The 27946-nt window shown below is 47.6% G+C and overlaps 1 protein-coding gene across 1 annotated transcript in view; it reads left to right on the forward strand.

The window, feature by feature from the left end:
* Positions 1 to 27946, forward strand: part of LOC139052965 (uncharacterized) — a 116365-nt gene that overhangs the window by 78192 nt on the left and 10227 nt on the right. Inside the window, exon 5 of the mRNA XM_070530110.1 lies at positions 16835 to 16951. Within this exon, the coding sequence (XP_070386211.1) occupies positions 16835 to 16951 (117 nt within the window). The remainder of the gene's footprint in view (positions 1 to 16834; positions 16952 to 27946) is intronic.

Consider the following 27946-nt stretch of genomic DNA (forward strand, 5'->3'; position numbering starts at 1 on the left):
TGGGAGTAGGCTAATCGGCCTGCAATTTTTCAGTTCTTTAACATCGCCCTTTCAGTGGATTAGTATAATGTTTTCATTCTTCTAGTTTTCTAGTACCCTTGCTGTCGATAAACACTTCGAATAGAGAGCGGCCGGTTTTCCTAACATTTGATTAAATCAATTTGATTAAATCATTTTTGATTAAATCAACTATTAGTCCATCCGCTCCTGCCACGTTTCCCCCTTTCATGCCTTGCATGTTCCTTCTGACCTCATCTCTAGTTCTAGAAGGAGTTTCTCTTTACTGTTCATTATTGTTTCGAATAGAGTACTCATGAGTCCTCTGGGTATTGTACAGGTCAGCATGTAATTCTTCCGCTGTTTTCATTATACCTTCGAGAATGGTGATGATATTGTTACGTGAAGCTGAAGCCGAATACTATTTACAATTTGTTTACAGGTAAGCTCACGGAGGCCAAAATGGCGACGCTATATCAAACCGGCACACACGTCGTCTTCGTCCTCCTCAGTGCAGCCGCACTGTGGCGGCTGTTCCGTAGCATCACCTCCGGCTGTAGAAGCACCGTCCCGGTGCTTAATCTACACATCCATGGTGAAAGGTGTGTGGTAGGGTTTTAGTCTTGCTACGTGAACGATGTCACTTGCAGCTGATGATGACACTGAGAGATTAGCGGGGACGATTTCATACGTAACATCGGTCACTTGGCGTACCACACGGTAAAGGCCTGTGTAGCGCGACAGCAGCTTTTGGAAAGGCCCACACGGCGAACGGGTGACCAGAGAAGCATCAGAGAACCCGGAGAAAAGTGCACGTCGCGACGGTGGCAATAATAGAGGCGTCTCTGATGATCCTGTGAGGCCTCCAGACGGGTGCTGGCGAGCTGGCGCGCGTGGTCGGCGTGTACGATCGCGTCGCGGGTGTATTCAGTGGTGGAACGTGTTGCCGAGGGCAGCAAAGTGTCCAAGGGCAACACGGTTTCTCGACAATATAGGAGATAGAACGGTGAATATCCGGTGGTGTCGTGACGCGATGAATTATACGTGAACGACACATATGGTAAGTGAAGATCCCAGTCGTGGTGGTCGGTCGCATCGTACTTGGAAAGCATGTCGGTGATGGTCCGATTGAGGCGCTTCGTGAGGCCGTTGGTCTGGGGGTGGTGGGATGTCCTGAACTTGTGCTTTGTCGAGCAGGAGCGGAGTATGTCCTCGTCGACTGCCAACAGAAAGCTGCGGCCAGGGTCAGTGAGTAGATGGCGCGGAGCACCGTGCCCTAAAATGATGTCATAGAGCAGAAAGTCAGCAACGCCAGTAGCGCAACTTGTCGGGAGGGCTCTGGTGATTGCGTACCACGTAGCATAATCGGTGGCGATGGCAACCCATTTATTTCCGGAGCCCGAGAGAGGAAATGGTCCAAGAAGGTCTAGACCAACACGGAAAAATGGTTCGCGTGAGATGTCGATCGGCTGGAGATATCCAGCTGGAGGTGTGGAGGGCTTCTTACGGTGCTGACAGGGCTCACAAGCGGCAACGTAGCGCCGCATGGAGCGGGCGAAATCAGGCCAAAAAAACCGATGGCGTACACGGTCGTCTGTGCGTGAGACGTTCAAGTGTCCAGCCAAGGGAGCATCGTGAAGTTGCTGGAGGGCAGTCGAACGTAGGTGCGACGGAATGACGAGCAGAAGGTCAAGGCCGTGTGGATCAAGATTACGGTGGTATAATGTCCCCTCCATAAGGAGAAACATACGGAGAGAGGTGTCGCCAGGAGTTAACTCCAGATGGTCGATGAGGGCCTGTAGTGAAGGATCGCGCCGTTGCTCGTTGCCGATGTGAAGCAACTGGGACACAGAGAAAACGCAAGTGATGGCGTCCGCATCAGCCGGTTTCTCGACGGGTAGCGGGACAAACAGTAGGCATCCTGGTGCAAGCGTCGCGTCTTATATTCTACGGAGAAGGTATATTTTTGCAAGCGTAACGCCCAGCGAGCGAGTCGGCCCATGGGGTCCTTGAGCGAGGATAGCCAGCAGAGAGCGTGGTGATCAGTGATGACACAGAAGGGGTGTCCGTACAAGTGTGGACGAAACTTCGCAGCAGCCCACACAAGAGCGAGGGACTCGCGTTCTGTCATTGAATAATTGCGCTCGGTGGGTGATAGAAGTCGGCTGGCGTAGGCTATAACGCGATCATATCCACGCTGACGCTGTGCTAACACTGCTCCTATGCCGTTACCACTGGCATCAGTTCGAACTTCCATTGAGGCAGCCGGGTCAAAGTGGGCCGAAATTGGAGGCGTGGTAAGGAGAGTAGTCAGCTGCGAGAAAGATGTGGCATGGGCAGGACCCCAATAAAAAGGGGCGTCTTTCTTCAAGAGGCCGGTAAGGGGACGTGCGATGGTCGCAAAATCCTTCACAAAGCGTCGGAAATAAGAGAACAGCCCTATGAAACTACGAACGTCCTTGGTAGACTTCGGAACAGGAAAATTTGTCACGGCGCAAATTTTCTCCGGATCGGGTCGCACGCCTCTGGCGTCTCACTAGGTGTCCAAGGACGGCGATTTGGCGGCGAGCGAAATGACATTTTGACGAGTTCAACTGGAGACCGGCTCGGCGGAACACGTCAAGAATCGCTGAAACACGGCCTAGATGCGTGTCGAATGTGGGCGAATAAACTATGATGTCATCCAGATAGCACAAACAGGTGGACCACTTGAACCCCTGAAGCAAAGAGTCCATCATTCGTTCGAAGGTGGCGGGCGTGTTACAGAGACCGAAAGGCATCCCCTTGAACGGATAAAGGCCGTCAGGGGTAACGAATGCAGTCTTCTCTCGGTCCATGTCATCGACGGATGTCGGTCAGTAGCCGGACTGTAAGTCGAAAGAAGAAAAATAGGTGGCACCGTACAGGCAGTCTAGAGCGTCGTCAATACGTGGCAAAGGGTACACGTCCTTTTTTGTGATTTTGTTGAGGTGGCGATAATCTACAGGAAAGCGCCACGTTCCATCCTTCTTTTTGACAAGTACGACGGGAGATGCCCAGGGACAACAGGAAGGCTCGATAAGGTCCTTTGAAAGCATCTGTGTGACTTCCTGTTGGATAACAGCTCATTCCGACGCAGAAACACGGTATGGACGTCGGTGAATAGGGTTCGAATCGCCAGTATTTATGCGATGGGTCACGACGGACGTCTGACCTAAGGGTCGATTGTCAAAGTAAAAAATGTCGCGATAGCCTTCAAGCACGCGGCAAAGAGCTTCAGCTTGAGCAGGTGTAAGGTCAGAGGAGACCATCTTGTTAATGTCGACATCAGTACCGTGCGATGACGTGACGGTGTGGGCTGAGCTGTAACGATCTTCCACTGTGAATGGCTCGACCTCATCACCCTGCAAAGCGCGAATTATAGCCAACGAGATCCCCTGAGGCAGAACTTGTGCAGTTAGCGCGAAATCGACAGGTGGAAGGGAGGTGCGGTTGCCAGTAATTTTCAGCACAGTGTGCGGCACGGTAACACCATGTGTAAGCATAACGGCCGGAATTGGTGCGGCCACGTAATTGCCGTCAGGTACAGCTGGAGAGGACAACAAGTCGACGTGGGTCACAGAGTGAGGTGGTAGGCGAATAAAATCTATGCAGCTCAGATGGCTTGGAAGCGGGTCCACAGGGTCGGCAAGGAGAGGCAAGTCAAGGCGAAGTGAGCCGGCGGAACAGTCAATGAGGACCGAATTATGGGCAAGAAAATCCAGACTGAGAATGAGTTCGTAAGGGCGATGCTCGATGACGGTGAAGAGAACCACGGTGTGTCTCTCAGCAATGGTGAGTCGGGCAGAACACATGCCGACAATAGCGACAGTCCCTCCGTCGGCGACTTATACAATTCGGTTCGGGACAGGCGTCAGAACTTTCTTAAGCCGACGGCGAAGAGCAGCACTCATAATGGACACATGCGCCCCGGTGTCAATCAACGCGCACACAGGAACATTGTCGACGAGAACGTCCAAAAGATTCTTGGGCATGGGTAAGGTGCAGGGAGGATTTTGTGCCAATGTCTTCAATGCAGCTTCACCTCCAGAAGCTGCACTGTCTAGTTTTTCGGTCGGGGGTGCGGCGAGTAGGTCGGAGAAGGAGCACGGCGTGACGGAGGCGAGCGAGACTGGCGGCGGAAGGCAGAAGGCGAGCGGAAGTAGCGGGGTCGTGGAAAAGGTGTCGCAGGGTCAGATTATGGAGCGGGAATAGAAGGGGCGAAGGAAAAGGATGCGCTATAGGGGCGAGGGGGTAATCAGGATAATAGTGCGTCGGAGAAGTCCAGCGACTGCGGCAGTGGTGCGTGACATGTCCAATGCGTCGGAAGTTAAAACAAATCGGCTTGTCGTCCACGGTTCGCCATTCGGAGGGGTTGCGCTGTATATAAGAGGAGTAATAAGAGCGCGGTGGGGACGTGCGCGGCGGCAAAGGCTCCGATCGTACGGGACGAATGGATTGCACGCCGACGTTGGACAACTCTTGATGGACGATGGCCTGGATCAAGGAGATTGTCACAGGAGAATGTTCAGGTAACGGGAATGAAGGGGCTGCGGGTTGTGCCGCTTCGACCTCACGACGAATGATACGGGTCAAGCTGTCACATCGCGAAGGCTGGTGGAAGAGGTCATCACAGGGTGACGTAGCAGCTGTGTCGGAAAGTCGTGTGATGTGCTGGGATACCCGGCGGCTTTTAGCATGCTCGAGACGGCGGCACTCCTTGAGGATGGTATCGATGCTGGTGACGTTCGTAAACACCAGTAAATTGAAGGCGTCGTCAGCAATGCCCTTGAGGTCGTGATGAACTTTATCGTCCTCAGTCACGTTCGGGTCACCCTTGGCACAAAGGGCCAACACATCGAGAATGTACGACACGTAGGACTCGGTCTACGTCTGTACACGTGTGGCAAGGGCTTTTATGGCGCTGACTTGTCGACAAACGAATTGCCAAAAAGGTCGCGTAGCATGTCTTTGAAAAGATCCCAGCTCGAGATCTGCTCTTCGTCAGTCTGGAACCACCCCAATGGAGCTCCGCCGAGGTATAAAAGTACGTTGGCAAGCATAACAGTCCGATCGCACCGGTGACTGGTGCTGACGCGTTCGTATAAGCGGAGCCAGTCGTCAACATCAGGACTGCCGAGTCCGTAGAAAACACCAGGGTCCCGAGGTAGGGAAACGGCGACGTAGGTCGGGGCTGCAGGCGGAGACGCTTGCGCCGATGAAGTGGCGCCAGCAGGAGCCGAAGTTGTCGCCGTTGCGACCGCTGCGAAGCTCCATGACGGGTACGGGGAACGTCCACCTCCACCAAATTAATGTTACGTGAACTGAAGCCGAATACTATTTACAATTTATTTACAGGTAAACTCACGGAGGCCAAAATGGCGACGCTACATCAAACCGGCACACACGTCGTCTTCGCCCTCCTCAGAGCAGCCACACTGTGGCGGCTGTTCCGTAGCAATATTACCCTGCTTATCTTTCGATGCATACAGCTTGGTTTGTCCTATGCCAAGTTTCTTTCTCGCTGATTTCTGGGTGCGTCCATTTTCACAGCTTCTTCAGTCTCTCTCACATTATAATTTCTAACATCACTTATCTTCGCTTTGTTGATCGGTTTTCACAGTTCCGTGAATTATATCTTATCTGTTAAGTTGGACAGTTTCATTCTTCGTCGTTCCATTATTAGGTCCTTCGTAACTTGGGGGAGCTTGCCTACTGCTTGCCTTGGTGCCTTGCCTCCCAGTTCAATTGCTGCCTCTAAAGTGAGCCTGGTTATGGTTTCATTCATTACCTCTATGTCATCATCATCATCTATCTGTCCTCAGGCTGCATATTTGCTTGCAAGTACCAGGCCAAATTTCGCTGCTTTTACCCTTAATGCCTTTAAGTTGACCTGTTTTTTCTTGACCAATCTTACCCTTTCTCTGTTCAAATTGAGGTGAATTCTAGTACATCCTAGCGTAAAATCACTCCACTTTACACTGTTTATCACTTCTACATCCCGCACTATGCTGGGATAAGAAGAAAGTATAAAGTCAATTTATTTTCTTGTTTCGCCATTAGGGCTTTTCCAGGTCCATTTTCTGTTGCTAAGCTTCCGGAAAAACGTGTCCGTTATTCTCAGCTCATTCCTTTCTGCGAATTTTGCCAGCATCTCTTCCCTAGGGTTTCTAGAATCGACACCGTAGTTGCCAATTTCCTGTTCACCCGCCTGCTTTCTCCCACTTTTTCATTGAAGTCACCCATTACTACTGGATACCGCGTTTGCGCTTTCCTCATCGCTAATTCAACATCTTCATAAGTGATTGACTTCCTCATCGTTGTGACTAGATGTTGGAGCGTAGGCCTGTACTACCTTTAATCTATACCTCTTATTAAGTTTGATTACGACTACTGCTACCCTCTCGTTGATGCTGTAGAATTCGTCAATGTTGTTCGTTACGTCCTTATAGATTAGGAATCCTACTCCGTTTTGCTTCTTCTCAGGAAGGCCTCTATAGCAGAGGACTTAGCCGTTATTTAGCAATGTGTAACACTAACCAATTATTCTAATCTCACTAAGGAAAATAATATCCCAAACAATGCTTCATAATTCCTCAAACACTCCTGCTAAGCTAGCCTCACTCGAGAGGGCTCGGGTGTTAAACGTTGCAGGGGTCAGTTTCCATTGGCGGCCTGTCCGCACCCAGAGATTATTAGCACCCTCTGCTGCATTACGAGTCTGACCGCCCCCATGGTCAGGTGCTCTGCAGCTCCTGGGGACTCAGGGCCACTGGTTAATTGTGGATACCATCAGGGACGAAGGAACACAGTGTGTGTCAGCCTTCATACCACGTTGATTGTACCAATTGGACACGCTACTGACAGTAACACCTAACAATTTCGTCGACTTGGTTATTCGTGGAACATATCCGGAATACCGTCTAACCTGAGCTTTAGGATTGGGTTATCATGAGGTACCGTGTCATAAGGCTCGCAGATGTAAAGAAATGTTGCGTCTCTCTGACCGTTCATATCGATGACTGATGCAAAAGAGTGAATTGGAGTCATTTGTTGCGTAATGGTCGAGTACTGTTTTCTAATGACATGTAGAAGATAGTCAATAAGAGTGACGTACTACAAATTTATGTGCATTTCTTGCAATATTATATTCTATTAGTGTACAACACGAGGGACATAGTAAAATGGGAGGATGTATAACTCCGTATTAATTATCGATCCCGCTTCAAGAGAGGCACCTCTCTAGCCACCTTCCAACCACTTGGCAACATTCCGCACAACAATGTAACACGAAATATCGCGACAAAAAACTTTGCAACAACTTTAGCATATCGGCGAAGGAATGCAGTGGGAATAGCATCAGGACAAGATAAGGTATTTTGTTTTCATATTAAGTAATAAAGAATATAATGCGAGCGAAAAACATTCACTAAGACACTTAGTAGGCTTTACGTCATGAAATAATTATGGTTCCTTCCGTGAAATGTCTCTTTCTGCGTGTTCCTGCTCCGCGAAAGCTCTCGCGTGAGCTTCGGTAAGGTAAAATCAAAGCGTTCCAAGCAGCTCAACGTGCTGATTTACCCGCGAAGACTTCATAACTCGAAGGACTACACAGTGACGTTCAAGTGGAAGTTATAAATTAGAGCTTTTTGTTTTGTGCCGCCATCTTATGTCTAATGTTGAGGTGCGCCACCTCCTCCGTATTGGCTGCGCCATCACGTGCCCAATGACGCACTAGGCCACACCTCTAATGCAACGTCACGTGCGATATGACGCACGCGGCATGCGCCACTTCAGTCATGCCGAGTGGTGGAGCCGCCGTGGAATCTGGGAAGCGTGCACGTTTCGCACCAGCGAGGCCCGGACCGATTCCCGCCAAAACAGGCAGAGCAAGCTGGCTCGCTTTGCAGGCACAAAAGGGAAGATGAACTTATGGGCATCTTTAGTGACGAATCAAGCGCATTTCATTAAATTAATCACAGTCTTTAATTTCAAAAACTCGATTGTTATTGCTTTCATTGCAACGCAGCATGTGTTTTACGTTTATTCTAGAATACCGCCGACAAATGGTTGTCAGGAATAACCATCACTCGGAACCACTACCTATCCCCATAGGCGTCCCACAGGCTGGCATGTTGGGATTTTTAAAAGTGAGCGACAGTGTTAAATTATTACAATGGTGAAATCAATCTTATATGCTGACGAGACCAGCTTATTGCAAGAAGGTAGAAGTTGTGATAACCTTGTGGACGAGGTTAATTTCCCGCCAGGTAAATTAAATTAATGGACGCGCAGAAATAGCCCCGTGATTAATGAGAATGAAACAAAAGCTGCAATATTCTGAGCTAAAAGTAAACATATCTCAATAAATGCGACACCCATTGATATTACTTATATAATAGGACAATAGATGACACTTTTCATCAGCATATGTCGTGGGATGCTCATGTGGAGAGCCCGACATTCAAGCTTCCGCAATCAATATGTTTAGTAAAGAGAATTCGTCACATAGTGCCACCGAGAATTAGGATGTCAATCTGTAATTCGCTGTTTTTCAGAAGAATGAACTACTGCAATCTAACATGGTCGGCCACAACACCAGAAAACTTACGCAGTCTTCATAGGTTGCAGAAAAATATTCTTGGAATTGTCCAGGGTTTGCCCGTTTACTTCTACCCACAGCATTTTTTTACATGTACAATGCGTGCCCAAAAGCCAAATTTTTTCGGCTACATCTTATGTATATAATTTTAAAAAGAAAAAGCAAGAAAAAAACTCCCTTTTACAATGTCTAGCCAAATTATAGAAAAGCGTTTCTGCCCACCTGACGCGTAATACTATGCCCTAGAAAGTGAGAACTTATAAAACAACGTATTGTCTAAAGACAGTGCAGAAGTTCCTGAGCTGACTTAATAGACTAAATATTGAACCGGTTAAACTTGGAGATATAACATCCAAAGAACATTGACATCATTTAAAAAAATGTTAGCCGCTAACATTCTTTTCTCGAAACCAAGTTTTCTCTTCCCTGTTACCACTAATGTGTGTATTGTAGCGAAAGAAAAAGGCAAGCAGTCAATTCCAAGTGAACGGCCTTTTACAGTTCGTTTCTGTAGCAGGTCCCACACTTTTTAATCCGTGGCCTCCAGAGTTAATAGCGCGTGCCTTTGCCCATCCCTAAGCAGAAAAGAAGAGAGACGACTTCTCGATGCGACTACACGAAAGTTGTGCGCCAAAAATGTTTCGGAGATATCGAATGCAACAAGGAGAAAATAAAAGAATGAGAAAGACAACGGACATGACTACAGAGGCCGCACCACACAGTTTGTGAATGAGAGTCAGCTCGAGTGGTATGACTTCATCCTGGTAACGGGAACAATATCAGAGAAACATGGTTTACGGGAATGGTGCGATGTTTCGGCTGGAATAACTTCGCAGTTGACAGGACTTAGACGATGTAAAACTATATAGCTTCCAAAGTATCAGCGCAATAATTTTTCCGAGCGGCCTTGTTGATGTAAGGGGTCGGGGTGCTGAAGTAGTCGGGGTGCTTTCGGGGCGCTGAAGTTGTAGCGAATTAGTCGATAAAAGTCCTGCAGGCTGCTAACTGACGCTTCGTGTTTCTCGTACCACGCTCTTGCCGTGCGTCGAAGGGAAAAGTAGACGTTCATCAACTAACGGTGATCGTCACAGTTATTAAAGGTTTGGACCCGGTCGAAATGGTCCAACCACTCTTCAACGTCGTCAAAGGCGTCGCCGTGGAGGGGTTAGGCTTGCGAGGCCCGTTGAGAATGCATGTTGCCGCAGCATTTGGAATCCCCTCGGTTTGGCTTGCGGTTGTTTTTGACATCTTCCTCACGGAGCTTGCCAGGAGACTGTATGGCGGTGGAAGACCTCGGAGGCGACGGCTGTTTCGACGGATTTCTGCCGTCCCCGAGGAACTGGCGTTGAGAGCTTCTGGTTCAGGGCCAGTAGACCTAGATGGGATGCGTACTCCGCACCTCCACCAGTTTGTCGCGAAAGCAAAAGGCAAGCAGTCAGGTCCAAGTGAACGGCCGTTTACTGTTCGTTTCTGCAGCAGCTACCCCACACACTTCATCCTCGGCTTCCAGCGTTACTGGAGCGTGCCAATATGGTTAGCGACTGGTCCCGTTTCCTCTTCTTTCAATTCACAATGTGTGGTTTATCTGTTTTGCTTGTTTTCTCCAAGATGGTATTTGCATTTCTGCTATCTTTTGCTGATAAGTCAAACTGATTTTATGTTGGTTCTTTTGCTACTCCTTGATCGTTTATTGCGTTGTTTTATTACATGAGTGAACGCGTGAGTTGTATTTCACCTTGCCTTATTTCAAGACAGTTTGTGTAGACTGCATTTTACTTTCGGATTTTAAACATCACCATTTCTTGTATGTCTTTTTTTTTCTCTCGGAAAACAACGTCGTTGTGTAACTGTTCAGTGTATGGGGGCCTGGAGCTCTGTCAAGCTACCACTCATGACAGCTATTGCTGCAGGTTTCCCGTGTCGTGTTTTTGTTGTTATGAGACATAAATAAAGGCATTATAAAAACATCATGAATGTTTTGTTATTATGATACCAAGATTCGCACAATGTTACTATGTATGCGTACCAAGGTGCTCTGCTTTTCATCTTTTTAGGTTTGACATATGCTTCGTTCATAAAGCTCGTAAAACACTATGAATGTGACAAATATTTCAGCCACTCAACGATACGTTCACGTCTTAGCCTCAGAAGAACTTCAGTTTGGCCTAGTTCGTGTTCGCTGCATATCATATCGACCACAAGTAAAGGCGGGTACAGCGGAACAGAACGCAATAACAACACGAGTGGTTTTGTATTCTCTTATGACGTCTTAGCCTGCTCCTTCATCGCTATTTCATTTGCGTTATTCATGTGCCACGTTGCGCTCATACTTTCCAAGTTGTTCTTGCGCCCCTTTCTTAATAGTGACCCCTCCATTTTTCTCTCGACGACGCGCAGCTTCTCTGGCGGGAGGAATTCAAACAGCCTTGAATCATTATGCGACCACATGTGGCATACAAGGGACAGCGCCAATCTTTCAAGATGTTTTTGTACAGGCAAATGTTCTCATCTTTGTACATCTCAATTTTCTCCGTTGTGGTTTCGGGAAAAACGTCGAAAGATGCGACCACATCTAAGAATCTCTCCTTGGCGAAATAGCCAGAATAACAATAAGCCGCCAGTTGCGTAGCCACGAATTCTTTTTGGATGGGGGTGCCTCTTTGATACCAACGCGGCGGGCAAGGAAGGGAGGAGTGTGGAGCCGGGAAAGCCACAGAGTAAGATAAATTTCGCGGTTTGGTGAAGTGCCGGGTGTCCCACCCCTTGGCTATGGCGCAGCAAGCCCCCATAGCTGTGCCATACACGGGCTCCCAGTGAATGGAGAACGCGCATTAGAGAAACAGCGCGACATTGTGTAGCCAGTGGCGGTGACTACAGCATTTGAAAATGATAGCTTCTTTTTTGCTATATGGCGAAGGTGAAGAATATTCTGACTAGATGGATATGCCTGTTGTCGTAAGCGAAAGTAAGGGCGTTCGAAAGTTTGCATAGGCTCGTGCTGCCAACTACACAACTTTCCAAGATCGAGGGATTGCAGTCCTGCTTTGGAGAAAAGACAACATGGCAATACACAGGGAAATGCTTCCATAACAAGGCAGAAAAGAAGCCGCAGACGTGACACACCACTGCGATGTTTTGATTACAAAAGCGTAGAACCGCTGACATGACGCGGAATTTTAGCTTTACGCACGGCAGAATACTTTCGAATTAGCATTATCACTTAAGATTGTCTATAACTTGCAACAAGAAAGTGCTACAGCCCCGCCTATCTCCTTCTCCCTTGCTCCTTTATTTCCCTCTTTTGAGGGAATGTCACAATAGCCGCTGGTGAAAGCTGGTACAGAAACAGAATAAGGCACAGTGAGATAGGTGTGAAGCAAGTTACAAGTGAGTCTAAATAAACTAATACAAGTAAGAGTGAAATTTCATTTTACACATCACGAAATATTGATGCGCTTTGGCCGGTAACGAGTTTCTCACGCTTCATCTTCGATACTTCGACAAGCGGCTAGTACTTTAAACCCCTAATAAGAATCTCCAGTTATTTCATATACCAAATGTTAACAGATAAATTTTTAAACGTAAAGAGAGAAACTGTACATAGAGTTTTGTTAGCGGGAACCATATGGTAGCCTAAACATGAGGCCCTGGAGCCCATAACACCACTGTGTGACGGCGCTTCTAGTAGAGTACAGGCTTCGCTTTTCAGCCAGGTTAGTGCTGAATTATATGTCACTTCGGCTTTTCGTGTCTTCCAAAACACTCCTGTATATTTACATCAACGCTTTCAGGCGTCCGTTCTTGGGGCGAGCGTCGGCGTCGGTATAACCGAGCGAACAAGCACAGCGAAACTTGAGAGCCAACGCAGAGAGCAGGGGTGGATGAAATAGGCGAAGAGGAAAGCAGAGAGGAAGCTGAAGTGGAACCGTGAGGCAGAAAGCGGTGGAGGACGGTATGGCGAAAGCGTGAGAAGATAAGTGTAGTGCGGTGACGATGACTACGAGATGGCGCCAGAGTACAGGGCGCGTCGTGGGGAAGTTCTATCAGCGGCCGCTGCAGCGAATCGCGCCTACGCGTCGCCCACGCGCTGGCGCTCGCGATGTCTTGATTAGTTATTCAGTCCCACCGTATTTTGTTCCATTTACAACGTGCCCCAAGAGACAGATTGTCCGCGCTAGCTAAATATCGCGAAAGAAAACACGTATAGACCTGCGCCCGAATTTCACACTAGGCAGTGTCGTATTCGTCGGTGAATTTTTGAGACCCTTGCCTAACCAGGATCTCTGTTTTCTTGAGCTCTCGTTCTTACAGCCTGCGATACGCCCCTAGCACAGCTACAAGTGTTACAATGAGTACGCGGTTTTCAAGCAGCAGTACCTGATGGACGCTTCAACTGGCATACCCGTGCAGCCTCAATAAGACTGCCTCTACACTTAAATGGAAATGTCAATAAAGGGAGCCTAGAGCAAGGAAAAATTAAAATTCTCTCTCTATTTTAGGAAATGTAAAAAAGAAAAATGTGTTTAAGGCACTTCATTTTAATCAGCATTGCGAGACATTTTCTTTAGGAATTTGTTGAATGCAAGTCTGTCCGACTTTTCCTTCTACCTGTTATTTCTAAGACATGACGATGGTGTACGTTTTGTGGACAAGCGTGCGATATGCCAAAGTCCATGCCATGGGGCTCCTACAGAGCTGGCGGGCTGCGCACAAGGGCGCCTAGCCGCGGCTCGCGCGTCCATCGCCGTCGTCTTCCACCACGGGCTCCGTTTCCGCTCATCATTCCGCCGTTGCTCAGCAGTATTCCTCAGTTGTCATACGCTGTTGTGAAGTATGCTGAAAAATATCTCAAACTTAGCCTTCTTGTAGTCTGCGCAGTTCTCTGCTGATTGTCAGTGGAACTTGTCGGAAGGTTAAGGACCCTCGTGAGCATTGAGAAAATACGCTTATATTAAGGCGATTACTTTCGACGAATGGAAGAATGTTGATGTGTAGCGGTGCATAAACAGGATGACAGCCAACTTCATATTCTGAGCGCAGATAGCTGCGACAGGTGTCGTTTACGAAACTTTGCTTTTTATAGTAGAGGTTCTCTCTTCAAAGATGAATTATTTGAATTTACTACAACCCAGTTCGGCCATTGGTATCTAATTTAACGCGTATAGTATTTTACATCGACATTGAGTAGCACTTCGAGGTTGCTCGGTAATGCAGTAGCAGCAGCACCAAAATTTACTGCCCTACTGTTGCGACCAAGTTCGTACGATTTCTGCGCATAGCGTGAGTGATAATTTGCAGTTATGCCCATTAGGCATACGCACCCTGTATATATAAATGTGTCAGCTATTCCTGCAATGTGCCCGTTCTAAAAAATGAAAATGCATAGCTGATGCGCATCAGCGCAGAATAGTAAGACCGCTTAGATGGCCTTTCATAAGGTTATCCTGCGACTGCGTGGAACTACGTTTCACCATCTTGGTGTACTTCAATTTCATCCTTGAAGTTTAGTAGAGCCCACTTTTACTGAAGCCATGCTTTCTACAAAATATTTAATTTGCTCAGGGTACGGACAACATGCATCAATTCTAATGTGCTATGCTAACGGGTGTGAGTCACGGGTGCTTCGTGCCAATATCATAAGGCTTGCCTTAGTTGATGGGCTCTACAAAAGAAACAAATACATTAAAAAACACGGGCAATACAGGTACTATGCAAATATATGGTGTCCCAGCTGACGTCGGTCAATCTGCTATAAGAAAACAATGTTAAAGAACGGTCTTAGATCCCCGCAGTGGACAGCGAAGTCGAAGTCGTTGGACAGCGAAGCTATAAACAACAACTATAACGATTACAAATTGCGACGCAAGTTGAAATTATTTCTGTGGCGACATTCACGTGCACCTTACTACATAAGTAGCCGGAGACGGTTCGATCGCCTGGCACTTGGCTTGCGCCACTACTTCCCCAACCTACACACATTAGACGAGGTAGAATAGAAATTACCCGCGCCTCGTATTCACGCTGCTCTTCAGGAATCCTCGCTATACGTGAGTTTCCGAAAGCACTGTCACAACACAAACGAGTTCCTATAAGCGACTTTTTCGTTTACGCACGAAAGTCTTTTTTTTATTTTATTTTATTTCATCATTCATCATTAGTACAGAAGGAGGTCCCGGAGTTACAAGAACTGTCAGGGGGACCTCCTATTAGTAATTTAACATTGCATGAATTAGTACATTTTGGCAACATAGCAATGACAGACATAAGAAAACACCAAGGTAATGAAAAAAATAAACAAATACAAAAAAGTTGCGTACAATAATTGAAGCTCAAAACACAGCAAATAAAATAGATACCGCGTATGCATAAATAAATATGTGGTAATTGACACGTTAATGAAACACAGGAAATGACACATGTCAAAGAACACGGGGTTATTGCAACAGATAGTTAAAAATAAATATATGCTTACAATACGCAAAGTGCAAATGTTATATAGGCTATGCGACAAAAAATTTGAAATGTCTAAGAAAGGATTAAAAAAGAAGACAAAGGAAGATATAGAATAACGAATAAATACAGGCTGTCGATACAATAGGTAAGTACAGAATCACTGAAAACAGGGAAATGGGTTTGTACGCAATATATACTTATAGTAATGAATCAGTAGCCAGTAGTGTCGTTAGTAAATATTTCTTCGTCTTTCTCCTGAATGTTAATGTTGTGCGGCAGGCTTTAATATGGGGTGGTAGTTTGTTCCAGTATTTAATGGCCGTAAAAAGCGAAGTAAACATTCCATAATTAGTGTTTATTCGAGGAAGTAAAAAATTGTTGTTAGAGGAAAATCTCGTATTGTTAGTGTTGGTAAGAGCAGAGTTATGAAATGCATCTAAAATAATTTCATGATTTAGTGTGCGGTATATTAGTAAAACCAATTTGAGCTGGAGCATGTAACGTAATGGTAGTATTTTTAAGGAACTGAAAATTGGTACGGCATGTGACATGTAACTGGAGAAAGTAATGATCCTCAAGGCTTGATTTTGTAAATGCTGTAAATGTATTATGTGCGAGCAATAAGTGTTTCCCCAAACTGAGATGCAGTATTGCAAGTGACAGTGAATAAATGCGTAATAAAGTGAAGTTCTAACGTTTTGTGGAAAATACGAGCGCGTTAGGATTAGTACTCTTATTCCAAAGGCAATTTTTTTGAGACCATGTCAGCATGCAAGTTAAATTTAAGTTGGGGATCAAGTTTGACGCCAAGGAAGACAACTTCATGTGCAGGTGAAAGAACATGGGTTTGTAAGACGAGTGGTGGCGCGGGTGCGATGACGCGTTTATGTGTATGAAAAAGCATAAACTGAGTTTATGCTTTTATACACATAAACAGTATATTATACAGTATTATACAGTATAAACAGTATTTTATACAGTACCGGTCTATCACGTGACTTCCTACTTCGTATGTTACAGTCAAGCTGCCGTCGCCGCGGCTGCTCGTGCAATAGTAATCTTTGCCGGGGAAATTATGCATAGAAAGCTATGGGCACCGCATTGCATGTAGGTGCCGTAGCGCATTATTATCAATAATGTAGTTCAATTGCTTGTTTTGAGCTTGTTTTTTTTATTCAAGCGCACACTGTTCGGTATGTGGTATATGTGATTCCAAAGGATGTATACACTGTTCGCCTCACTTTGCCCAGTGGTGGTAGCCTCTGCTTCACGGAGGGGGGGGGGGGGGGGCGGCGAGTCATTGCACTTGGAGGTATGAACCATAAACGATGTAGTTTTCTGTCGATGTTACGCGAAGAAAAAATCTCGCGACGCCCAGCCGCAGGAGTACGCAATCATCAGAGCTCAGTAAAGTTTGACTCAGTCACTCGCGATCCAAAGCATAGACGGTATCGCTGTAAAAAAACACAGTGGAAGGTATGGTGATAAGACCTACGTTGTTCGATCGCCCGACATGTGACGAATGAACAGTGTACGCTTCATAATTGTATCTTGCACTGCATTTTGTCTTCATTTTTTAACAGCTACAAAAGTGCTGGCTGTGACACACGGTCTGCATGTAGTACCGTGGCCTATCGGTCACTGTTTCTTCTTTTATTTTTTCGCTCGGACATGTTTCTAAACAATGATGCTGAACGCGAAGTTCATACGCATGTAGTCAACCCTATAAATGAGTTTGCGTTTGTTCTCTGTGATTGTCTCAAGGTTTGCAGCAGTGGAGTAAGTGGACAGTACCGGTATGACCCAAAACACATGTCAGGAATATTCGCTAACGGCACTCACGGACTGACTGTCGAAACAGAGCAGAGTATAAAGGCAAAGGTAAGCTTCTTGCTTTTTAAAAATAAATGACTACACTGAAGCTGCTGCCTCCCCTCATACAAAATCTACAGTCATTCCTAGAGTGTGTGCAACTATTTTTAATAGCGGACCTTGTCTTGCCGTTTTGGTTCAAGCTCAATAACTCGGAGCAGTCGTAGTGACTTAAAGGGCCCCTGAAACGGTTCGGACAAATTTTGTAGGCGCGTAGGGTACAGCTTAAGTAGAACATTCGCACCACAATTTAAGTGAAGCGTTACGTATTAATGGAGCTGCAAGCGATTAGAAGTTACCCTCCTCCCTAGGAATGCTTTTCCTCCTCAACTCGCTCGCCGAGCGAGCGGCGCTAAGCTCCGCCTTCACTGGTTCAGCGTCACGATGCGACGTCACATCACTCACTTCCGGTTGTTTAGGAGCACGCCCCCTCCCGCGCGAGACCTCTCCGCTAGCCGCTTGGCCGTCGACCGAGAGCTATCGAAGCAGCGTGCGTTGCGAGCATTCTGTCGTAGCGTCGAACGTGTCCGGTACTCCGCTAAAAACAGGCAAGCTGGTCATTTCGGCAAATTACTGGAGGCATAAACTCAAGCTGATGAAGGAACTTTAGCGTAGACGTACGTGAGCAGCCTGATCGGTCTGCACGGTCCAGACACTTGCTGGCGCAGCGCTTAACTAGTCAAACAGAGCGCTAATATTGCTCTAACCATGTGTAAAGCATTTTAAACATTTATAAATCAACGTGTTGATGATTACACTCCTGCGAAAAATACACACCAGCAGCAAAGAATACACTTCGTTGCTGCTACTGTGTCTGGTTGAGCTCTGTGCCACTAGGTGGCTGCACCGTGCAGACCGTTCACATTTGCCCTTCTGCTCATCTCGTGGCTCATCCCGGCACAGTCAAGCGGCCAGACCCTGTCCCCTTGCGCTTGCGTTTGCCCTAATGCTGGACTCGCGGTTTGCAGGTCGCTAGGTTTGCAGTCCACAAGGCAACAAAGCCGAATCATAGTGCTCGCGAAAAGACTGAGACCGACCGACTCTGACCGCGGAGCTCTCGTCAAAATGGAGTACGTTGTAACACAAGCAGACGACACTTGCTGCGTGCCGGAAGTGCTGAAGTGTACTAAAAAACTATTCTTGTGTATTCTCTTTAAAGAGAATACACAAGAAGGCACATCCGCAATACCGTTGTTTCTTATCGAATGCGCATGTTTCCGTGCACAATGATGAATTAAGCGGCCACATTGCCCGACGTACGACTTCCACTGTTTCCGCGCTGTGCTCTGTGCATTCGTTCTTTTTTGGGCGTATTTCTAATGGCAATAAATTCAAGAACGCCCATCTGCCGTGCATAGGGTGCACGTCATAGAATACGAGGAGGTAAAAAGTAATGCGGAGTTCTCCGCTACAATACGCCTCAGGATTATATCACGGCTTTGGCACATAGCAGTCCCTAACTCAGGTTAGTATTGGCTTTTTAAACGCTATTTTAGCCTAAAAAACCGTACCAGAAAGTATTAACAATAATACGGAAGGAAAATTGGTAATTACAGACTGGTCTCACGCAAGAAAACGAACTTTATAAAATCTGTTAGCAGTGTGATAGGGATCTCTGTCCGATAATTTCCGGTTTGTTGCGTGGCACAGCAAATATTGGTGAATACGTGTTTGATCCGGGCCAGCGTTGGATCTCTATTGGAATGTCACAGCCGACATTTGCGTCATGCTGTCAACTTGAAGCCATCAGAGGGCCAGCAATAGGAATGCAAGAGCCCCTAGTTGAAAGCGCTGTCAAACTCAGGCCGTCAATGCGCCAGGAACTTTGGTTCGAACGAACGTGCCGCTTTGTGTGCTGCAGGGTCTCAGTCGCGCTGATCATCGGATACATATATAAAAACAAACTGTGGCTTCATTGGCATACACACTTGGCATAAATAGGGCAGCCCGAAACAACAACACGGAAAGAAAATTAAGAGAAAGGTATTCAAAAGAAAGGGATTTGAATTGATCATTAGTTGCGCCATTACTGAGTGATATTTTCCTTTCTTACGCAGAACGTCATAATAATACGCCTTCTTATTCCTCGCGATTTGCATGTACTTAGGAAGGTGGATGACTACTGAGTGTTGCATGTTTCCTGTGCTGCCATCTTTAAGCTGGTGTCAATTATCATCATCGTCGTCAGCCTGGTTACGTCCACTGCAGGGCAAAGGGCTCTCCCATACTTCTCCAACTACCCCGATCATGTACTATTTGTGGCCATGTTGTCCCTGCAAACTTCTTAATTTGATCCACCACCTATTTTTCGTCCACCCCTTCCTACGTTTCCCTTCCCTTGGAATCCAGTCCGTAAGCCTTAATGACTATCGGTTATCTTGCCTCCTCATTGCATGTCCTGCTCATGCCAATTTCTTTTTCTTGATTTCAATTAGGATGTCATTAACTGCGCGATTGTTCCCTCACCTACTCTGCTGTTTTCTTATCCCTTAATGTAACGCCCGTCATTCTTGTTTCCAAAACTGGTTGCGTCGTCCTCAATTTAAGCAAAACCCTTTTCGTAAGCCTCCAGGTTTCTGCCCAATACGTGAGTACTGGTAAGACACAGTTGTTATATGCTTTTCTCTTGATGGATACTGGCAACCTGCTGTTCATGATCAGAGAATGCCTGCCGAACACACCCCAGCCCATTCTTATTCTTCTGATTATTTGAGTCTCATGATGTGGATCAGCGGTCAATACCTGCTCTAAGTAGTTGTGTTCCCTTACCACTTCCAGTGCCTCGCTACCTATCATAAATTGCTGTTCCCTTCCGAGACTGTTAAACATTACTTTAGTTTTCTGTCGAATAATTTTTGGACCCACCTTTCTGCTTTGCCTCTGCAGGTCAGTGAGCATGTATTGCAGTTGGTCCCCTGAGTTATTAATCAAGGCAATATCAGCAGCGAATCGCAACTTACTAACGTAGTCTCCATTAACTGTTATCCCCATTTCTTCACAGTCCAGGTCTCTGAATACCTCTTGTATACACGCTGTGAATAACATTGAGGAGATCGTATCTCCCTGCCTGACGCCTTTGCTTATTGGTATTTTGTTGCTTTCTTTATGGAGAAATACGGTGGCTGTGGAGCCGGTATAGATAACTTTAAGTATTTTTACACACGGCTCGTCTACACCCTGATTCCGTAATGACTACATGACTCCTGAGGTTTCGACTGAATCAAATGCTTTCTCTTTCTTAATCAATGAAAGGTATATGTAGAGGTTGGTTATATTTTGCACATTTCTCTATCTCACCTGATTGATAGTGTGAATATGGTCTATTGTTGATTAGCCTCATTTAAGCTCGGAGCTCTGAGCTTCATCTCAGACGTGGTTGTGGCCAAGTACTTCACTAGGGTGGCCAATCGTGCTTTGGTGAGGGAGTGCGTTACCGGTTATGGTCACTGGGATCAGGCCTCACTCCAGGACTGTTTATGCAATTTTATCAACACGCGGGATTTTTTTTTTATTCCGGTGGAAAATATCGCAGCACCGGGATTCCAACCATGGTCCTCTGGGGCGGACACTCTGGTTCTACGTCACCGCGTACCACGTGTCAAGTATATGTCAACATATTTGAGCAATATTTCATTGTTTCGGGTCACAAAAACATCATCGACGTTTTGGCCTTAAAGACTGCCTACTGTTCCTTGATTTACAGCTGTTTCAGAAGTGCGATAGTGTCGGCTGGATACACTGACTCAGAAGAAGAAATGCTTGGCTACATTGCAGTATCACATAATAAAAGGTAACAGAAACAGTAAATGTGTCAATATCATGTCGCTCAGCTCTCCAAAAGTCGTGATTATTGCAAAGTAGAAAATTGTTTTCTTCATCACGCTCAACGCTTGAGCAATGCTGGCCACCTCCCGCAATTATCTTCAAGTACGAATGAAGGCGCTGTACACAATCTGAAGGAAATTGGATGACGCATGCAATGTATCCTTAAAGAAAGCAGCACAATGCAAAGGCCTTATTGCTACTCCACGCCCGTTGACCGCCCCTTTGCCTACCTTAAGACGACACTCAAAGAGCGCACCAGTGCTACGGATCAGCATCGATTACAGCAACTTCTTACATTGTAGGAGCTCGTCAACCGCAAACCTACCGTTTTATTGTGTCCTATGCCTCGCGTCATACCTTAGGCTAGAGGCCTGGCTGCTTCAACTGACATCAGTGTGTGCGCTGATGCACACAAAAAGACGGCGTGTTTGCAAAGCATCGCGTAAGTGTTCTCAGAGAATTCGATACCGTCAAATTTGTTTCTCTTGCGGATGGAAGACAGGTGGTTGTTTCAGGGCGCCAGAACACAGCTTAGCAGTGCGCAATTGATATAGATAACATTTTTAAATGCAGGATCTGCGCGTTGAAATGTTCTCCACAAACAGAAAAGTCCGCGGTCTCCTTCATATTAGCGCTTAAATTAGGATGGCCGGAGCACTCGGAGCGCTGGCAGATTTCACTGCTAGGAGCGCTCACAAATCCTTCAACATGACATTCGTGTCTTTTTTACGAAATGTATTAGATTGTTTTATGACTATGTAGTACACACTAACTGCTCTTAAAAATGATTCTTGAATAATCTATTCTTTAACCCTAATGAAAGGTTTGTTGTCTGGTGTTCTTTTTCTCATCTTTATTCTCCTCTTCAGGTCAGAGTCATTGTTGTTTATTATATGGTTTTGTTTGCGGATTTTATTGTTTTTGTTGTTTATATTTTCGTTATCCTGGGATATTTCATGTCCCTTAAAAATTTATTGGTGTGAATAAGATGGCTATTGGTTTGCGCCAGGTGATTCGTCAATGAGCGGAACTTTTACTAACGGTGCTAACACAAGCCTTTTTTCTTGTATTACGACACAGTTTTTAAAGGCTACTTTTCCTACTATCGTGTCCGCGTGTAGGAAAAAAAAACTGCAAGACACTGCAGTGCCGGGTGGAGGAGGAGGAGGAAATCAACTTTATTAGAGGTCTTGCAGGCCATGAGAGCTTTCGGCTCTCATGGAGTGGGCGTCTCCCACGACGGAACCGGGAGGTTCCGTGTGCCGAGTGGACCCGCAGTGGAGGGGACGCAGATGTTAAGCACTCCCCATACGTGGGCCGATTCTGAAGCTAGTGCAATGTCGGGCCGATCCACGGTGGAGGTTAAGCACTCGTTAAGCATTCCACATAGGTGGACCGATCCCGAATATAGTGCAATGTCGGGCCGACCCGCGGCGGAAATGCAGTTCGCCATTAATGGGCGCACACACAAAGCTTCGCTGGTCATCCTTCTACACAGAGCAGTAGGGCACTGAGTTTTTTTTTTTTTTTGATGTCGGTAGTCGGCTTGATACGTTCTGTCGCACGCATCTGGCACTTTGATTTACTTTTTCTTAGAGCTGGTACGCAGTTTTAAAGTATAACCGTGCTTTTTTAAATTTATTCTTTAGAACTTTATACGAATGGCACAGTTGCTTCAGGAAAGTATCGTGCTGGGCAGTGTGCCTTTAGATCCACATTTAGACGCCCACGGCGTACTGCCCTTGCTATCGATGCTGCGCAGTCTACAGGGAGCCCTTAAATGTTACACGTATATTTTGACACACATTTTAACGCCATGATTGCCGTACACTTCACCACTGCTGAGACTGAGGCCACCTGCGGCGATGTTTTCAATTCGCTTCTCCCCGTCTTGCACAGACAAAAAGTTGTAGCCATTTGGTCTGATACCTGGGATGACCGTCCACTTCATTAGCACCCTTAACCAGAGCCTGCGAATATACGGGGTGCTATCCAAGCAGTAGTACAGAAAATCTGAAGACATTATAGCACTCTATTGCGTTCCACAATGGTGCGGTCATGTAATATGACGACTACACGATCAGCACGCTGACGGCCCACGAGCAGTCGAATCGACGGAATCAGGCTTCCGGCTGACTGAGCAGGCTCGGGAAAAAATATAATTTGTGGACACCAGGCACCAACCTCTGTCTGTTTTTGTTACCCACAAAATAGTGACTCCGACCTTCGTGTCATCACTGTCAGCACCGGGTGCCTCAACCCCTTCGCTGCGCCTACTGTCACAAGGCGCTCGGGCTGTGCTGCCTTCACAGTCCATTTTCTATCCAGTCAGCCACGGCCTCAGATTCTCCCGATGAAGTACTGCCGTCAGCACCATCTACTGCGATCGGGTCTCTGCTCTCAAGCTCCCGCACATCTGTTTGTCGGACTCGGGACTTTGGTTCAGTACCATCGAATCCTTTTTCCGTCAGTACCGCCTCAGTTTACAGCTGCCCACGGTCGACCAGGTTGTTGGAACATTTCCACCTACTAATGCAGCTATTGTTCGCAATGTTCTACGCTCCCCGCCCGTCAACCTCCCCCATGACCATCTTAAGGTGGCGCTGATACAGCGCACCACTGAAACGGAGCAGCATGGACTGCGGCAACTTCTTTCATTGGACAAGCTGGTTGACCGCAAATATACCGACTTATTGCGTCGTATGCCGTGCGTCGTAGCCTTGCCCAGAGACCTGGCTGCTTCAACTGACAGCGCAGTTCTCCGGGAACTTTTCCTACAGTGCCTTCCACCGCAAGTGCGCATGACCATGACCGCGTCTTCGTTCTCGACGTTAGAATCTCTGGGCCACATGGTGGACAAGATTATGGATGATGGTTTTTCTCCGTGGCCGCAGTTCATCACCCTTCTGATCCTCCGTCAAGGGCGCAGCCTCTGGCAGCAGGTATACACGTCTCCTCAAAGCATCGAGAGCTAAAACGGCAAGTAGCCCGACTGACACCTGAGCTCGCTGTCATCCGAACACACCAACCACGTTCTTCATCACGAGCTCACCACCCCAGCCCCGGTAACTCTGAATGCCGCTCTCTTCTTCCAGTAATGCTTTACTGGTACAACCATCGCTATAGCTCTCGCGTAAACCAGTGCCGCCGGACCTGATCGTACACGGGTAACGGTGGGGCCGAGCACTGGTGGCGACTAATGTTCCCGGCCCCTGATCCAGTCACCCTTTCCAAGCCACCGACCGCATCACCAAACTACGCTATCTCGTGAGCACTGGCGCCTAGTATTCCGTATCCTCCTGCGTTGGCTGAGCGCCGCCATCTTCCCGCCTCACCTCTTCCCACCGCGATCGACTATCCGTAGCTACGGACAAAAGTCCTTGACTCTTGACATCGGCCAGTATCTTTGTCACCGCGGCCGTAAGCCAGCCACTCATCGGAGCCGACTTTTTCTGGTACTACAAGCTTGTCGTTGACGTGTGTTGACTCGCAGACGCGCTTAACCGTCCAAGGAGTATACCGTACCGATGGACAGCTAGGGCATCTCCAGGCGCATATGGCCGTCCCTGACCCTTGGTCAGCTAGCTGTCCTTGACGAATTTCTGAACGTCTTCCAACTCCCTCCTCCTTTGTCCTAGGTCGTTCACAGCGTGGCACATATCGTTATGACGGACCCTCCCCACGTGTGTTCGGGCTCGTCACCTTGCACCAGTTCCTCTATCTGTTTCCAAAGAGGAATATGGACAAGTGCTTGATCTTGGCTTCATTTCTTCATCCAACAGTCCTTGTACCTCGCAACTCCATATAGGGCCTAAGAAGAACAGTGACTGGCGTCTCTGCGGCGATTGACGTGCTACCAACTAGGTCACTATCCCGGAACCATACCCAATCAGGATTTTACGTCGGCACTGCATGGCTGCGCCATTTTAACGCGAAAGCGTTAAGGAGCCCGTGTCACAGAAAATATTGTGTCGGGGTTGGAGGTCGCTTCGGCAAATAGATTTTCGAACCACGCGTACCCAGACCATTCATGTTACGCAAAGAATTTTGTGAACTAATTGAATTTCTCAAGCCGAATACGTAGAAAAATTGTAAATAATGACTTACAGACACGATAGCTATTGGATTGTAATTTGACTGTACGAGACAACATAAGTTTATTACGCGAAAACTCAAACAAACCCATTATCTAGTGTTTCCAGAATTCATAAACCACCGGTGGCGTCCTCCATTCACACGCCCTGGTGCCTGAATATCTCTCAGTCCACCTAGCAGCGCGCCCGCTTCATCGAAAAACTTGCAGACGGCGCTCACGTCTACCGCATCGCGGCGCACGAAAAAGACTGCGTTTCTACCAGAAATCCGGCCTTCGTACACAGCGCTCGCCACGGGCATTTTCCGGTAAACCTTACCCTTACATATGCTGAAGCTTTCGTGAAGCTTGAGAAGCAGTCAGGTATCTTTGAATGATATGGCGTTCCGCTCCTAAAGGTGAAGCTTATGCATCCTCGAAATTGTTAGCAAGATTGACTTCGTGAAAGCCTACCAGCAGATTGCTGTGGAACCCATAGATATTATCAAGAACGTCCTTACAACACCCTTTTGCTTGTTCAAATACGTGCACGTGCCTTTCGATCTTCGTAATTCGGCCAAGACTTTTCAGCATTTCCTCGACCACGTATCACGCGGCTTCGCGTGCTGCTTTGCGTATTTTGACGGCATCCTCGTCTAGAGCACCATCGCTGAAGCTCACAAGCTCTGTCTACGTCAAGCGCTCACAAGGCTCAGCAAGTTGGGTCTTTTCGTTAACGGTCGGTAGTGCATGTGCGGTGTTACAGAGATGGATTTCGTTCGCCATCACGTCTACGCACATGGCGTTCGTCTTCTCCTGGCTGGCGTAACAGTCACCCATGAGTTTGCTCAGCCATCCACCACCAGATAACTGCGCGCATTTCTTCAACTATTACTGCGGCTTCATTCCTCGCTGCGCCAGTTATACTGCAGCCTCTTCTACACGACCTTCTCTCGGGCCTAAGGAAACCAAATATTCCCGTGCCCTTGAACGACACCCCTGAGCGTGTGTGTAGAGGCATGAAAAAATCCATTGCCGGCGCGACTGTTCTCGTCTACCCCAAGTGCGATGCCTCAACATCTGGTATGTCAGGGATACCCATCACTGCTGTCGGCGTAGTCTTGAAGTAGCTCGGTGCTGGTGCTTCACAGCCTCTCGCCATCTCCAAGAAGCTTGCGCCTCCCAAGCACCGCTACAGCATTTTCGGCAAAGGACTGCTCGCCCTCTGTATGGCTGTGAAGCCCTTTCGACATTTTATCGAGGGACGCTCCTTTAATGTCTTTACCGACCATCAACCACTGATTTCCGCCATAGCGTCCAGCAGTGCCTTCTACGCTCCAGACAGCTCACTTCAATTTCTAAATACACCAGCAGCGTTCGTCGCGTCAGAGGAAAATCCAACGGCGTTGCCGAAGCACTTTCTTGCGCCGCAATCTATGCAACTGACCACGGCCGACCGGCCATCGACTTCACCGCCATGGCTACCACTCAAAGTGTCAACGCTGATCTCCAGCTGCTCCAGCGGTACCTCTCTGATGTTTGAAGATATGCTGCTTCCTCACTGCGTTGTTTCCCTCGTATGCGATACGTCCACCGGAGGTCCTCGTCCTTACGTGCTTTGCCCGTACCGGTGGTCCGTCTTTGATTTACTCCGTTCTTTGGCTCATGCGTGCGTTCGCGCAGTACAGCCACTCGTCACTTTTCGTTATATGTGGCCCAGAGTCAACGTAGACGATCGTCGCTGGCCCCGCACGTGCCTTGCTTCCATCAGGCTAAAGTGCTTCGCCTCACTGCGACTCCTCTGGGCCTATTCGCGTCCCCGGACGCCCTGCTTCAGACATCTACATGTCGATATTGTTGGCCCCCTTCCTTCCTCTGGCAACCATCCCTACCTGAAAACCTGCATTGACAGGATCACCAGGCGGCCGGAAGTGATGCCCCTCCTAAATACGACGGCGGATGCGATATACCCAGCACTCATCAGACTGGATTAGCTGCTATGGTGCCCTTTCCACCATTATGACCTAACCTTGTCATCAATTCGACTCAACCTAGTTTGCCAATATATCTCGGCTACTCGGTGCCAATCACATCAAGACTACTTCTTACCACTCGATATCCAATAAGATCATCAATCGTTTCCACCTCCAAATGAGGGCATCACTTAATGGCTTTGACTTTACTTTCATCACGGATTGACCTCCTTCCTTTCGTTATGCTTGGCATCCGCACCGCTATTCGCAGTACCTCTGCCACCAGCACCGCCGAACGTATGTTTGGCACCACTGTGCAAGTCCCTGGCGAATTCTTCGACGACTCGCCCACTGTGCCTGCTGACGTTCCCTACTACACCTACCGTCTACGCAGCGCCATGCGTACTGTTGTAACCCCTTAACAACAACATTATTCTATGCGTGCCTTACGTCAACCATGACCTTGAGAACTGCACGCATGGCTGTGTGCGCCCCGACGCCGGGCACCCCCGGCCCCAGTACGATGGTCCGTCCAATGCACTCAAGCGTGCACCTAAAGTTTTCTGTTGCTCATCAACTGCTGGGAACGTACGGTCGCCGTGAATGTTCTGAAGGCTGCCTACTTAGACACTGAAGCTTTAGGCACTTCTGCAATCACGTACTATCCCGTTCAGGCCAGTGTTACTCGCCGTATGCGTTTCGCACCACCACCTTCCGCGCTTTGCCATTCGTGCAATTCACGGCTTCCTCGCTAAATCAGGTCCCGGTAGCGCACTACTACGAGCCAGAATGGTGCGGTCACAAAAGACGACGCTGACGCTGATGAGAGAGCGCTGACGGTGGGCCAGCAGCGCAATCCACGGAATCAGGCTTCCGTCTAATTGAGCGGCCCCGGCTAAGCATTTAAAATGTGGACACACCAATCACCACTGCATGTCTGCTTTATCTTCACTCACAATATCATCGAACCATCTACGAGTTCATGTGGTTCTGGCGAGAAAAGAATTCACTCACAATCCCGGCCCTGCGCAACCGACGACGCGCTCTGCTGAGGCGCCATCTCGTTGCGCTCTTCGCGGCTGAACACGTCTTGCGCAGCCCTACACCTTTCTTCTCATGGGTTCGCCATGCCTT

The sequence above is a fragment of the Dermacentor albipictus genome, unplaced genomic scaffold (genome assembly GCF_038994185.2).
Source record: "Dermacentor albipictus isolate Rhodes 1998 colony unplaced genomic scaffold, USDA_Dalb.pri_finalv2 scaffold_47, whole genome shotgun sequence".
Classification (NCBI taxonomy): Eukaryota; Metazoa; Arthropoda; class Arachnida; order Ixodida; family Ixodidae; genus Dermacentor; species Dermacentor albipictus.